This window comes from Chlorocebus sabaeus, chromosome 11 (genome assembly GCF_047675955.1).
Source record: "Chlorocebus sabaeus isolate Y175 chromosome 11, mChlSab1.0.hap1, whole genome shotgun sequence".
NCBI classification, from domain to species: Eukaryota; Metazoa; Chordata; class Mammalia; order Primates; family Cercopithecidae; genus Chlorocebus; species Chlorocebus sabaeus.
The window spans coordinates 117,343,404-117,357,226 of NC_132914.1; the positions used below are offsets into that span (position 1 = coordinate 117,343,404).

Below are 13,823 nucleotides of genomic sequence, written 5' to 3' on the forward strand. Positions count from 1 at the left end.
AGCCACCCTGCCTGGTGTTTGTTTCTCCAGAGCTAACAGGAAGCTAAAGGTCACAGGGTCCTCTGTTCACTGCTGTCATGTGGCTGCTCAGATCTGGGCTGGGCTGAGCCACCACACTGCACCAAACCATCCTCGCTGCCACTGAACTTTTGACTTCTTAGTTTTAAAACTGGTACACAAAGATCGAACACTGACTAGCATCTAAACTCTGCTCCTCAGAGGGAAGGCACAGATGTGAAGAGGGAGAGAAGAGGAGGCACCACGTCTCTCCTAAGCACATCCAGCTTGAGCCTCCAAGGCTGCTTCCACAAGAAAACAAAACTCAGCAGCTGAGGTCACCACCCACCTCCCCACAAGCACTCAGGGGCACCCCTGGACCATCCCTGCAGCCAGCAAACAAGGACTAACCCAAAGCCTTGAGCCTAGAGGGCATGACACAGGCAGCCAAGGACAAGAAGGGGTTCTTGATCCTGGGAGCAGCCAAGGGAGACTTCAGCAAGGGCAGGAAAGAGTCGACCAAAACAGGGATGTACTGGGTCAGGCTGGATGGGTTCTTGACCAGGATGATGTCCAGCAGTCCAAGCGCCGCCTCCAGCTCCCCATCCAGCTGCAAGCAGAGTTGCCCAGGAGGCAGGTCAGCAGGGTCCTGCTTGTGACAGCAAGGAGCGGGACCAAGCTACCCAGCACTCTTCCGGCGTGAGTATGTGGCGGGGGTGGCCACTCACCTCTTGCAGCCGCCTCCGGACCTGCGCCTCCCTGTCCAGCTGGGCCTGCAGCATCTCCTTCTGCTTGCTGGTCAGCTGCACCTCCTCTTTGATGCCTTTCTTCTTCTTTATCTCCTGAAGGGGATGGGCAAACCAACCAATCTCATCTCCAGGGAACAGACCTCCCTCCCCCACAGAGGAAGGTGAGCTTGCTTCCACACAAACAGCACCACGCCAGCTCTAAGTCTGAGTTGGGCCTCTGAACCCACCATGTGCACCCCCAACCTCCCACAAAGTCCATAGCCACCTTGTTTCTATAGAATGGAGACAGCAATAGAGAAGTAAGCTCTCCCACAGGGTAAGCTGAGCCTAGAAAAGGCCTGCTATAGTGGCCTGAAACAACAAGCCACAGAACGAACTCACTCCTTCAGCAAACATTTAGTGAGCACCTGCATTGTGCCAGGCACTGTTCCAGACGGCAGGAATACCGGAGGGAACAAGATCAAGTCCCTGCCCTCACGGAGCTCACAATCTAGCCAGCGAAGATAGACAATAAACAAGTAAACCAACACATAAACCAGATGCTTTTGAGTCACGACGACTGTTAGTAAAGAAACAAATATGATGCTTAGTCACAGGGAGGAAGGGCGGAGTCTACTTTCGATAGAGTGGACAGGCTGGCCACCTCTCTGAGAAGGGCACATGTGGACTGAGATGTGAAAGACAAGAAGAATCCTGCCTTGTGAAGACACAGAGAAGGGCCAACGCTGAGACAGGAAAGAGTCCTATATGCTCTGCTCCTGTCAGAACCCGCTCTGCCCAGAGCTGAATTCAGCAATCAAGCCAGGATTACCCAGAAGTCCCACTGTACCAGGCGCTGTGCCTACTATCACGAGTCTAGATGGGTCCCAGCCTTTAAGGAAGGTGGGGGACAGACATGGAATTCAGCAACACCACTTAGCAGAGGAGACATGTGCACTGCCGCCAGCACCCAGCAGAGGAAGAAGCTGGATTTGAGTTGTGGGTGGAAGAAGCTATGGAGCAAGGGTGAAGGGAGAGTGTGCCGGTGCACCAGACACTGGTCAGAGACATCAGAGGAGTGTGCCATGGGCCTCAGAATGATCCAAGTGAACAGCATATATGCAGTGGGAAAAGCCACCAGCCTGAGGCCACCAAGCTCAGCAGCCACCTTCTGCGAGTGCCTTTGTGTACTCACCTCCTTCAGCTCTAGCTCGATGATCTGCTCTTTGAAGGAATAAGCTTTGTTCTCTCGCTTCATGTTGGCCTTTTTTATGCTGTCCTGCTGGGCACTGAAACACCAGAGTGGGTCATCAGCCAGCATGAAAAGAACCGCAGCCTGTCAGTCTCCCACCAGCCATGAAATTCCAACTAGCTGTTAAGCACTGTGCGCCAGCAAAGTGCCGGATACTGGACACACTTTAGTACCCAGGACCTAAGCACCATGCCGGGGACACAGCAGGCCCTTAGCCAATGAATGGATAGGCTGTTGCATTCGACCTACAAGAGGCGCTGGCTCCATCCTACACGCATTCCCTTGGGGAGCAAAGGAAACCGAGCCCACAAGTGAGGTCTCACCTCTGGATGATGGATTTGTCATACAGCTCCCCAGCGGGGGTCTGCATAATGGCAAACTCCTCCCGCGTCACCAGGCGCAGTGCAGGGTTCTGCACGGAGGCGGTGATGGTGCTGATGAGCTGTGGGAGGACCCGGTCCGGTGACAAGATGGAAAGGGAGCCCATGGCGTTCATGGAGGACTGCCAGACAAACGCAGACATGGTCAGTGTGTGCCAAGGCTGGCACTGGCAAGAGGTCCACCACACCTGAATGCCCCTGGCACTGGCTCCCCTTCTTCATGCCACTGCCTTGTTACTCCTGGGCACTGTCCATCACACCGGCCAGCTGGAGTCTGTGTCTGCTTTCCTCAACGAGCAGTGCCCCTCTGTCTGACACAGCACCTGACGTGAGGCGATACACTCCTTCCCAATTCTTAATCTCTGTGGTTCAGGTGGAGCTGCCCTCACTTTTTTCAGAGGTAGGCATGTGACCCAGAGCAGAAGGAGGGGCGCAGAGATGAGCATGGCTCCCAAGTCAGATTAATCAGGGTCAAAGCAACCCCAAGCCAGTAGACATTATTGAAATATGCAAGCTCTTCCCCCAGGAGCTGATGGGGAGACAAAGCCTGGAACTTTAGCGGCTCTTGTGCTACCAGAAAGGGAAAGCCTGAGAATGGAGCCCACATCGTGGAAAACAGAGCCAAGAGACAAAGATGGATGGGACAGAGTAAGAGAGACATCACCTACAATGTCCCAAGGGCAACATCCGAACCCCTATAGTCAGCATTAGCTAAAGCCATGTCATATCCTTGGACTTTGCAGGTAAATGAGGCAGTAAGTTCCCTTTTGTGCTTAAACCAGTTTACATTTCTGTCACATGCAAGGGTCCAAGCCTACATTTTACCCACCTTCACCTGCTTCTTTGAATCCTCTCTTCCTATACCCTGTGATGAGAGGGCCCCTCCCCGACCTGAGGCCAGACCAGCTCATGTGCCCATCACCTGGTTTAGGGGACTCTGAGTGGTGATCCTGGGAATGATCTGATCCAGGTGCCTGGTGATAAAGGCTTCAGGATCGATCTTCATCCTGGCAAGAAGTGCTGGCCAAAGTCCAGACTGCACAGCCACTGAAGGGGAAGGGAGCTCTTTGAGGCCTTCTGCCTGGCCTGCTCTTACCCCATCCCCTAAAGCCCCAGGCTTTCCCTCACCCACCGCAGCCACAGACCTAAGGATGGGTGGTGGGAGATGATCAGCATCTCCTGGGCCAGTTGTTCAGTGTCAGTGACATCACCCTTGAGCCCTGGCACACTGGAGATGACACACAGAGCCTCCTGCAGGACCCGTGGAGGAACGTAGGCCTTGCCCGCCTCAGTCACCTCTCCAGCATCAGTCACCAGAGCCTCTAAGGGCAGCACCTGTGTAGAGACACGTAAGATAAAACATAAGAACCCCACTGCTAAGAGCCCTGTGCAGGCTTGGAACACAGGAACCAAACATGCCACGGACACAGTGGCTCCTCACTCAGTTCTTCCCTGGGGTCCTTGCTGGAGTGGAGATGGATACCCAGCTTCCTGCAATGGGACCCACAGGCTGTGAGATGTGCCTGGAAGAAGGAAGCACCTGTGACTTTGCATCTAAAAAGCCTACGGGAGTAAAGAAGGCAACAGGAACTGGTCCAGGAGACCCAGCCTGTGACGGCAAGTCTGTCACTGGCCCACATTCCTCAACAGGCATAGGGAGGAAGGAAAGCAGGGGAACACAGCACAAAGAGCACAGAAATAAGATCCAAGTCTTTGGAGGTCTCCCTCCATCGGGGGAGACACTGTGCAAGTCATTTGAGTTCCTGGAACCCCGGTCAATTCACATGACACAAGAATACCAAGCTCTATTTGCCTTTGAAAGGCATTGTTTAAAAAAAAAAAAAAATCAAAAGAAAAAATGGGTAGAAAATGCTTCAAAAGTACAAAGTGCTTTAAAAACATAAAGTATTATTCAATTAATCAAGCATAAAGGGGGAGGGCACGGTGGCTTGTGCGTGTAATCCCAACACTTTGGGAAGCCGAGGTAGGAGGATCACTTCAGACTAGAAGTTCGAGATCAGCCTGGGCAACATGGCGAGACCCCATCTCTACAAAAAATAAAAAATCAAAAAATTAGTGGCCACTATAGGTGGTGTGCACCCATAGTCCAAGCAACTTGGGAGGCTGAGGTGGAAGGATCGTTCGAGCTTGGGAAGTTGAGGTTGCAGTGAGCAAAACAAAACAAAACAAAAACCCAAAAGACCCTGGAAAAAAGGTTAAGAAGCTACATGTGGAAAAAAAGTCTCTGAAAAGGAAAAGGAATCCTATGAAAGATGTTACTGGAGCTCAACGGCAGAGCAGAAGATGCTGGCATCACACAGAGTAAGAAAGAACAGTCAGGGAGTGGCCCAGCCAAAACCCCACAGCATAAGCAGTGGCAGCTAAGTGGATCCAAAAGCCCCAGTTCTAGAGCCCAGATGCCCTCACCTTGTGAGAACTGAGGACAGTCTTCAGCTCCTCCAGGAGTCCGTGCGCCAGCTTAAAGCCCCCAAGAGAGGATAGCAGCTTCCGAACCGTCTGCTGAGCCTGCCTGCGGACGTGCCAGGTGCGGCTCAGGAGCACTGCGACCAGAGCCCGGTGGTACTGCCTACAAGCACAGGGACAGACAGGTCTGGGGGAAGGCCGGGAGCAGGCCTTCCACAGCCAACCCTTCCACCTGCCACACACCCTTTCTCAGGTTCCTGCCAGCCTTCGCCTCATTTGGCCCAAAAGAAAAAGTAAGCCAGCCTCACGTACTGAACTTTGTTGCCAATGAGTCTATGCGGGTGGTCAAGGAAAAGTCTCTCTGTCAGATGCAACACAGTACACAGGGCTAGGAGGGAAGAAAAGGAGTGGAAGTGTTTTTAAAATAGTTAAGTGTACACACACATATGTATACCCAGAAATAACTGGAATTAACTGAAAATTCACCACAAAATATAAATGTGATTATCACTTAGAAGTGAAATTACAGTTGATTTTTTTTTCTTTTTTGCTTATTGTGCACACATGTATTTTGCAATAAGAAAAGTATATACTATTTTTACTTACTTTAAATATATATACATTTTTTTTTTTTTTTTTTGAGATGGAGTTTCGCTCTTGTCACCCAGGCTGGAGTGCAGTGGCACGATCTCGGCTCATGGCAACCTCTGCCTCCCAGGTTCAAACGATTCTCCTGCCTCAGCCTCCTGAGTAGCTGGGATTACAGGCACCGGCCACCACGCCCAGCTAAATTTTATATTTTTAGTAGAGACAAGGTTTCACCAAGTTGGCCAGGTTGGTCTTGAACTCCTGACCTCAGGTGATCCACCTGCCTCAGTCTCCCAAAGTGCTACGATTACAGGCGTGAGCCACTGCACCTTAGCCTATTTTTACTTTTTTTGAGTCAGAGTTTTGCTCTGTTGTCCAGGCTAGAGTGCAGTGGCACAGTCTTGGCTCATTACACCCTCCACCTCCCAGTTCAAGTGATTCTCCTGTCTCAGCCTCCTGAGTAGCTGGGATTACAGGCACCTGCCACCCTGCCCAGCTTAATTTTGTATTTTTAGTAGAGACAGGGTTTCGATCTCTTGACCTCATGATCCACCTGCCTTGGTCTCCCAAAGTGCTGGGATTAAATGTGTGAGCCACCGTGCCCAGCCCCAACCTACTTTTTTTTAATAATTAAAAATTACTGGCCAGGCGCCGTGGCTCACGCCTGTAATCCCAGCACTCTGGGAGGCCAAAGCAGGCAGGTCACCCAAGGTCAGGAGTTTGAGACCAGCCTGGCCAACATGGTAAAACCCTGTCTTTACTAAAAATACAAAAACTAGCCAGGTGTGGTGGTGCACACCTGTAGTCCTAGCTACTCAGGAGGCTGAGACAGGAGAATTGCTTGAACCCGGGAGGTGGAGGTTGCAGTGAGCAGAGATTGTGCCACTGCACTACAGCCTAGGCAACAGAGCGAGACTGTCTCAAAAAAAAAAAAAAAAAAGACTAAGGCCAGGCACCATGGCCCACGTCTATAATACCAGCACTTTGGGAGGCTGAGACAGGAGGATTACTTAAGCCCTGGAGTTCAAGATCAGCCTGGGCAACATGGTGAAACCCCCATCTCTTAAAAAAAAAACAGAAATTAGCTGGATGTGGTGGTGTGCACCTATAGTCCCAGCTACTCAGGAAGCTGAGGTGGGAGGACCACCTGAGACCAGGCTGAGGCTGCAGTGAGCCATGACTGTGCCGCTGCACTCCAGCCTGGGCAACAGAGTGAGATCCTGTCTCAGCAACGACAGAAAATTACTATGAAGTTCTAAAAAGAGGCCAGGCATGGTGGCTCACGCCTGTAATCCCAGCACTTTGGAAGGCCGAGGCAGGCGGATTACCTGAGGTCGGGAGTTCGACACCAGCCTTACCAACATGGAGAAACTCCATCTCTACTAAAAAAAAAAAAAAAAAATACAAAATTAGCCAGGTGGTAGTGGCGTATGCCTGTAATCCTAGCTACTCAGGAGGCTGAGGCAAGAGAATCGCTTGAACCCAGGGGGCAGAGGTTGTGGTGGGCTGAGATCACGCCATTGCACTTCAGCCTGAGCAACAAGAGCGAAACTCCATCTCAAAAAAAAAAAAAAGATGAAGCTCATTATAGACTGACATGGACTCTTTCCAGGTCTAGAAAGCACAGTACATACGGCAGGCACACTACCATTTGTGTAAAAAAGGTAGAGAACAAACATATACAGGTATTTACTTGCATATATATAAAATACCAAGGCTACAGAAGAAGCTAATAAAATTGGTTATCTATAGCCGAGGAACTGGGTAGCCAGAGATCAAAGCAGGGGTATAATTTTCAATGTAGACCCTATTGTATCTATTTCTGAATTACATTAGTCTATTTCCTTTTCAAAATTTAACTAAAAATTTTTCTAAAACCAGGAAATGACTAACAGTTGTAGCTCATTAATGGGATGTTGCGATTTATGAGTCAAAAGACTTTTCAAATCACCAATTAGTGGCAGACACCCCTAAGGCAATGTAGAATTTTAAACACACATTTAAAATTCAACTGTTCCTTTTCTGCCAGGATAGAAACCAGTAGTTTTTGTGTCTCTTGGTGGGGGAGTAGAGCCTGCCAGACTCCACAAGAGCTTCTCAGCTGCCTCAACACAAGAAAACCTCGGAGACAGCACCAATTACCCAATCAGCTATAATTACAGCTCATATCATAGCTCCACAGCCATTACTGCTCTGTCTCCACGCATCTCCCAAGTCCCACTTCCCTAACCTTACATTCCCTACAGGAATGAAATTATTCCCATAACAGCTAAGCTGCTGGCCAGATCACTCTGGCCCAGGTTTTTGCAGACCTGACTGGCTGGTCAAGAAAGGGTCTTCTCTGAAGATTTTCCAGAGACTTTGCCTCACTCCTGAGTTCAACTAAGCGTGGAGTAACTTACCATCCTCTGAAGCCATAAGCAGGAATTTCTCAGAAGTGAAAACCTGCTTTTTCTCATCCACAATCAGCTGCCAGAAACTGCTCAGTTTGGCCTCTGCAAGAAACAAAAGGTTACCCCACGACGCAGCTCATCATGTCCCCCAGAGCTGATCCACTCCATCCTGAAGCTGCTGGGGTGGGCTTTGCTGGCAAACCCCCCTCTGCAGCAGGAGGCTCAGTGCTCTTCCATTTGGGGAACTGACCTCAGTCCTTCTGGTATCACTTCCTGTATGAAACTCTTCGGTGGTTCTCTGCTGCCTACAGGAGCCTAGGTAAACTGTTTCTCACCTGGAATTCCCGTCCACCCCAGGCACCAAGCTGGAATACCTGAGGTTTACAGACTCTGGCTTTCCCTGCCCTTCCCTGACTGGGGCTGTTTGGACTTACGCTGGGTCATTCCCTTCAGGATAATGAAATCCTTCCCAGTCTTCAGGGTACTAGTTCAAATGCTTTCTCCATGAAACCCTTCCCAATACCCATCCCCCCAACTAAAAGCAATCTCTCCTTCAAAACTGCTCTAATGCCACATTTTGTCTTAAGCTATGGATATATTTTTTGTATTTCCTCGCTCCTACTATGAAGTAAGCACCCTGAAGTTTGCTGTAGAAGGTCATGTTCATCTTAGCATTCCCCCAGGTAGCCCCGTGCCTTGCATGGCCACAGTGGGCACACCATACTACATGAGGAGAGCTGAGCTCCATTCCTAACCAAAGAAGTAAGTTCAGGTGTGGCCCAGTGCAGAGACTGGGAGATGAAATAAAGAAAGCCTGAAATACGATGTAGCCACAAAAAAATGAGAAAGCTCTTTTTGATGTACTGATTTGGAATCTTTTCGAAGATATATAGTATATATATAGTATCTAATATGATATATAGAGTATGTTACCCAATATGTTCAATTACATGAACACACTATCTCTGGACATAAAATTGGTAATACCTTTTTTTTTGTCTTTTTTTTTTTTTTTTAGACAAAGTCTCGCTCTGTCACCCAGGTTGGAGTGCGGTGGCATGATCCTAGTCACTACAACCTACACCTCCCGGATTCAAGTGATTCTCCTGCCTCAGCCTCCCAAGAAGCTGAGATTACAGGCAAGTGCCACCACACCCAGCTGATGTTTGTATTTTTAGTAAAGATGGGGTTTCACCATGTTGGCCAGGATGGTCTCGAAATCCTGACTTCATGACCCGCCCACCTTGGCCTCCAGAAGTGCAAAACTGATAACACTGTTTATGGAGGGAAACTTAATGGCTAAGGGAAAAGACAGGGCTAAGGGGTAGCTTCTCATGTTATATCCTTTTGAATTTTGTACTGTATGAATGTATAACCAACTGAAACAAACAGTCCCAATACTAAACCCTGGTCCATCTGGGTATCATCTACAAGCCCGTGTAGCACTGGAGCAACAGAACGAAGAAGGACAGTGGGACGATGACAGTCCCCTGACTGCATTCCCACTGCCCATGCAACCCTAAGATTCATCCTGCAGATGACAAGCAAACCTGTGGCTGATCCAGTGTGGTCAGGACCAAGCTAACCCTGAACATCAAGACACTCCTCCCAAGGACTCTTGTCAGAGGCCTCTATCTCTACCATCCTGGACACCTCTGGACTCATACCAGCCTGTGAGTCAGCCACTGACAGCTTCAAGAGCAACAAGGCTGCAGCAACCCCTTCAGTGACTGTGGGAACCTGAGTGCTTTGGGAGGCTGCCTTCTCCACTGTCTGGATGAGCAAGGGCAGTAAGTCCAGGGCCTGCAACAGTGTGTCACCTGTGGAGAGAGGACAAGCACCTTAAAGGACATCCTGATTCTTGGAAATGACAGGACTGAGAAAGGATTTATCTAACTAGCTGTGAACCAGATGACTAAAACCCTTCAGTTAATTTTTCAAATATCCCAAAAAGAAGTAAAGTTAAATCAAAACTTAAAAGTCTACAGCCACAAAATTAGAGGCAGAAAGATAATCCTTATGGCTGGGTGCAGTAGCTCACACCTGTAATCCCAGCACTTTGGGAGGCCAAGGCAGGTGGATCACCTGAGGTTGGGAGTTCGAGACCAGCCTGACCAACATGGAGAAACCCTGTCTCTACTAAAAATACAAAATTAGCTGGGTGTGGTCCAGTTATTCAATTGATGGATAAGCAGAGACATTAAGTGAGTTGCTCAAGGTCACACAGCTAGCTGAGGCAAGTCAGTGCCACCCTCAATCCAATCAATTCCCACCTGGTACTCTTCCCCCATACCAGATGACCTTCGGACCCAAATTCAAAAACCAGAACCAATCCACTGACCTCTGAACTAAACTCGTTTAAAAAAAAAAAAAAGGAAGCCAAGCACGGTGGCTCACGCCTGTAATCCCAGCACTTTGGGAGGCTGAGGCGGGGGCATCACGAGGCCAGGAATTCCAGAGCAGCCTGACCAACATGGTGAAACCCCATCTCTATTACAAATACAAAGATTAGCCGGGTGTGGTGGCACACACCTGTAATCCCAGCTACTCAGGAGGCTGAAGCAGGAGAATCGCTTGAACCCAGGAGGCGGAGGTTGCAGTGAGCTGAGACGCACCATTGCACTCCAGCCTGGGTGACAGAATGAGACTCCGTCTCCCAAAAAAAAGAAAAAGAAAAGGCCGGGTGCAGTGGCTCAAGCCTGTAATCCCAGCACTTTGGGAGGCCGAGGCGGGCAGATCACAAGGTCAGGAGATGGAGACCATCCTGGCAAACACAGTGAAACCCCGTCTCTACTAAAAATACAAAAAAATTAGCCAGGCGTGGTGGCAGGCGCCTGTAGTCCCAGCTGCTTGCGAGGCTGAGGCAGGAGAATGGCGTGAGCTCGGGAGGCGGAGATTGCAGTGAGCCGAGATCGCACCACTGCACTCCAGCCTGGTCGACAGAGTGAGATTCTGTCTCAAAAAAAAAGAAAAAAAAAGGAGAAACCAGTTAAAATTATAGTTCAGCTAGGCGCAGTGGCTCATGCCTATAATCCCAGCACTTTGGCAGGCCGAGGTGGGCAGATCACCCAAGGTCAGGAGTTCAAGACCAGCCTGGCCAACATGGCGAAACCCTGCCTCTATTAAAAGGTACAAAAATTAGCCAGGCATGGTGGTGGGCATCTGTAATCCCAGCTACTCAGGAAGCTGAGCTTGGAAAATCGCTTAAACCCGGGAGGCGAAGGTTGCAGTGAGCCAAGATCACGCCACTACACTCCAGCCTGGGTGACAAAGAGAAACTCCATCTCAAAAAAAACTATAGCTCAAGCCCATGTTTTCTTCCCCTGCACCTCCACACCTGGGTTTGTTGTTCCATGTTTTCATAGCTACTAAATGGGCACATCAGAACATTTTATAATGAAAGCAGTTTTCCAGACAATGTTATGGATTCAAATCCAAGAAATTTTTATTATAAAGGTTTTGTTTGGTTTTTAAAAGGTTTATGTTTATTTTAAAAGCAATGAGCATTGAGTTCTGGCACTCTGCATTCCTTTTTTAAAAAATAAATTAAAAATAAATGCAATGAGCAGAACTAGCTCAAGCTGAAGAGACTAGGTAAAACCAAGTTTTTGCCATCTACAATTCAAGGTCCCACCTACAACTGACGGTCATTCAATGCAGCAAAAATGCAAACTGATATAGTACCTAGACTTTCTGTATAACTTTTGGTAGAGACAGAGTCTTGTTATTTTCCCTGGCTGACCTTGAACTCCTGGGCTCAAGCAATCCCACTGCCTCAGCCTCCTATGTAGCTGGGACCATAGGCATGTACTACCATGCCCAGCTATTTTTTTAATTTTTTATAGAGATGGGGGTCTCACTTTGTTGCCTAGGCTGGTCTCAAACTCCTGGGCTCAAGCAATCTTCCCACCTCAGCCTCCCAAAGTGCTGGGATTACAAGCGTGAGCCACCTTGCCTGGCCTCATAGACTGTTTTTAAGTCATGGATGTGAGTTCACTATATCCTAAGGCAGCTGACAATGTATTGCCTGTACATTTCTACCATGGAAAATCTACAACTTCAGTCAGCACATAGTCAGCACTATGGTTTGAATAAACCTCACAAACCACTGCACAAAGATGATCTATGATTCTGAGCTGGGAGATGTATTTCAGAAAAAGATTAATTGCTTTCAACTCAGTGCAAAAACCTCTTGTGGTCACATTTTTCTTCCCTTATCACTAAAAGAAATAAGTGAGTACAAAGTTCATCAGACAAGGCATTTCACACAGAAGGGTGTCCCCTCTCAAGAGGAGGCCCTGGAATCTCCTAGATGTTTCTTTTTCTTTTCTGAGACAGAGTATCACTCTGTGGCCCAGGTAGGAGTGCAATGGCTTGATCTCGGCTCACTGCAACCTCTGCCTCCCAGGCTCAAGCGATTCTGTCACAGCCTTCCAAGTAGCTGGGATTACAAGCACCTATCATCATGCTTGGCTAATTTTTGTATTTTTGTAGAGACAAGGTTACACCATGTTGGCCAGGCTGGTCTCGAACTCCTGACCTCAGGTGATCCACCAGCCTCGGCCTCCCAAAGTGCTGGGACTATAGGTGTGAGCCACCGCGCCCGGCCCTTAAACCAGTCTTATCTGAGTCATTTCTCCATGATTTCAGATACTGTAGTGACAAGTTCTAGTTCTTGTCCTCTCTGAATAAAACTTTGTACTTTGAAAGTCTGACGAGGGGTAGAAGTCAGAATTTGTTGTAAAGACTGAATTCTGATTTTGAGCTAAGCAGAATGCTCTCATTTATTTCCGGAAGAAATAAATGGTGCAAAATAAGCTGAACTAACAGGGAAAGCAGGAACGCTAATAATACCCTAAAGACTCAGTCACCTCTGCACGGAGACCTGGACACTAGCCCTGGGAGGTGTCTTACCCCGATAAGAGGCCAACATGCACTGCAGGTAGGCGTGCCTCACCGCAGATGTGGAGGTTTTAAGGCTGAAAGCTTTTTTGAACCATTCAGTGAGCTTCTTGGGCACTTCTGTAGTGAATCGGTTACACCAGAGAGCCAGGACTGAGACAGCGTGTACTAAGGTCCCTTCGTGAACTAGGACAAAAAGCAGAAGTCCAGTCAGTCCAATGTCTTATAACCATGTCAAATCATTGCAAGCAGCGCAAAAAACAAGCCAGAGTACCAGGGGGAGGAAGCAGTGATATTTCAGACAGCTCCAAGCCTTGCTCTCTGAGGGAGGTGTGTCTTCAGGGGAGGTTTATGGAAGCAAAGCTCTAATTGTGAAAAACCACGGTCAAGGATGAGTACAAAATGCATGCTCAACATGATGAATGGAATTACCTTCCTGCTGAAGGAATGGGATGAACAGCTCCGCCACGATCCCATTCAGGACCTGACTGGAAGGTCCAGACACCACGTGATGACTGACGCTCCCAATCCCTAAAAGGCAGATTCTCTGTTCAGTCCCTTATCAGCACAAAACCACAAAGAGGGAAGTCTTCCTACTTCTGCCACCTCCGCACTCTGGGTCACAGGCCTCTTCGGTGTCTCCAGCAGGCATACCTCTCCTTTGGCCATTATTGATCTTCCCTCAATGCCTCCTCTACACCTCCTGCCTTCTATAGAAGCCAAGCCTCCTGCTAGACCTGAACAAGGCCCTCTTGCCAAGCATGCAAGCAGCAAGGTCCTAGGAGGCAGGCTGGACCCAAGATGGTCACAGAAGTCAAGATCCAAAGATTCGCCTCACCTAAGAATTATGTTAAAGCTTATCTACTACTAGGCCAGGCGTGGTGGCTCACGCCTGTAATCCCAGCACTTTGGGAGGCCGAGGCAGGTGGATCATGAGGTTAAGAGATCGAGACCATCCTGGCCAACATGGTGAAACCCCGTCTCTACTAAAAATACAAAAAAATTAGCTGGGCATGGTGGTGTGTGCCTGTAGTCCCAGCTACTCACGAGGCTGAGGCAGGAGGAGTGCTTGAACCCGGGAGGTGGAGGTTGCAGTGAGCCAAGATTGTGCCACTGCACTCCAGCCTGGTGACAGAGCAAGACTCCATCTCAAAAAAAA

General features: G+C 48.8%; 1 protein-coding gene across 4 annotated transcripts in view; it reads right to left on the reverse strand.

Moving 5' to 3' along the window:
• The window catches only part of GCN1 (GCN1 activator of EIF2AK4), a 66,667-nt gene that overhangs the window by 32,541 nt on the left and 20,303 nt on the right, over window positions 1–13,823 (reverse strand). For 3 of the 4 annotated variants that reach the window (XM_037996323.2, XM_037996318.2, XM_037996328.2), the window contains exons 13-24: window positions 13,097–13,195; window positions 12,677–12,850; window positions 9,430–9,582; window positions 7,772–7,864; window positions 5,094–5,169; window positions 4,785–4,944; window positions 3,503–3,692; window positions 3,280–3,422; window positions 2,301–2,479; window positions 1,921–2,014; window positions 726–839; window positions 409–607 (exon numbers count right to left, since the gene is read on the reverse strand). In XM_037996323.2, the coding sequence (XP_037852251.1) occupies window positions 409–607; window positions 726–839; window positions 1,921–2,014; window positions 2,301–2,479; window positions 3,280–3,422; window positions 3,503–3,692; window positions 4,785–4,944; window positions 5,094–5,169; window positions 7,772–7,864; window positions 9,430–9,582; window positions 12,677–12,850; window positions 13,097–13,195 (1,674 nt within the window). The remainder of the gene's footprint in view (window positions 1–408; window positions 608–725; window positions 840–1,920; window positions 2,015–2,300; window positions 2,480–3,279; window positions 3,423–3,502; window positions 3,693–4,784; window positions 4,945–5,093; window positions 5,170–7,771; window positions 7,865–9,429; window positions 9,583–12,676; window positions 12,851–13,096; window positions 13,196–13,823) is intronic. The other variant, XM_008004921.3, reaches the window with a different exon arrangement.